A 1,247-nucleotide genomic window follows, 5' to 3' on the forward strand; every position below is an offset into this window, starting at 1 on the left:
GGGGGGCATGCCCCCGGACCCCCCTAGCTGTGACTAGAACTATGGAAACTGGTCACCCAAACCCTCTGGATCCGCCCCTGAAGGTAATAGCATAACTAGCAATATAGACATAAATATACACTTCTTCTCTACATGATGATAATTATGTTCTTACCTAATTTGTTTTCACCATCTATTTCTTCATCTGAGTCAAAGTACATGTCATCATAGAACTGCTGTGCTGAACTAGTACTTGTTTCCTCTTTGACTGGTTTCTGATTGGCGGCTGAAGCAGAAACACAAAATCCTGCTCGTGTGGCTCTCACATACACAACGGCACATACATATATAGTTTACATGGAGCATGCACATAAACCTAGCTACGAATATAAATTTTGATGCACAATCATTGTATTAATATTTAATATAGAAGCAAATTTCTAGTGGTGAAACAACTATTCGCAATACACTGACCCAGATACTATCATGATACAGCTGTACAGGTTTATCGATACACCGAAAAAAAATTCTGCACTCAAGTTAACCCTCCAATCAATGTCTTTGTTAGGTTGTCAAAATGTCAGTCGGGTACACCCAACCGTTTTCCTGTGGTAAAAAGAGCGTGCTGATTTGACAATGCCCTATTCACTGTCGAATGTCTACGTGCTTTGTAAATTATAATTCCGTTTCCGCGAAATACAACAGCAATTAATAAAAGTGATGTACACAACACGTGTGCACAGTTGCTGTAAGCAGCCAGATGACTGTTTGTAGTTAGGTATTTCAGCTAACTGGACGATCTGCAGCCGGATATCCGCGCGAAGCGCTCAAACGCCGCCTCGCGGCGCACTTTTGCAATTTCGCTGCCCTCTACCCAACGCAAGTACTCCGGTCCTTTCTAGGAGAGGCTTGAAGCCGGCTTTTCGCTGAATTGAGCAGTTCTGCCCATTGCACGAGGGATCGCACTACCCAGTTAGGTAGAGACGGGCTAGAAAAGCTCCCAAGATTTTGTTCGCTACTAGGCGCGCTTTCTTTGCTGTAAGTGTAATAACGGAGTTTTTTGTTGACATTGTAACAATATATAGCGCTTATGCGTAGCGTTGACTGGCTGAGTTTAGAGGATACGATATATAGGAATTCGTCTTCGCTATTCTTAATAATTACAGTTAGTTTCATTGTCACTCTTATCTGCTATTGTATCTCTGCATAGTTACACTCCTCATCAAACTAAAGATGGTGGCAGAAGTGCCTAAACTGTGAACAGTGGG

At 42.5% G+C, this 1,247-nt stretch overlaps 1 protein-coding gene across 2 annotated transcripts in view; it reads right to left on the bottom strand.

The window, feature by feature from the left end:
* The window catches only part of LOC106814132 (E2F-associated phosphoprotein-like), a gene marked incomplete at its 5' end in the record, with an annotated part of 8,848 nt that overhangs the window by 5,910 nt on the left and 1,691 nt on the right, over positions 1–1,247 (bottom strand). For both annotated transcript variants that reach the window (XM_014818430.1, XM_014818421.1), the window contains 1 exon segment: positions 155–265. In XM_014818430.1, the coding sequence (XP_014673916.1) occupies positions 155–265 (111 nt within the window).

Source organism: Priapulus caudatus, unplaced genomic scaffold (assembly GCF_000485595.1).
Source record: "Priapulus caudatus unplaced genomic scaffold, Priapulus_caudatus-5.0.1 Scaffold25, whole genome shotgun sequence".
Classification (NCBI taxonomy): domain Eukaryota; kingdom Metazoa; phylum Priapulida; class Priapulimorpha; order Priapulimorphida; family Priapulidae; genus Priapulus; species Priapulus caudatus.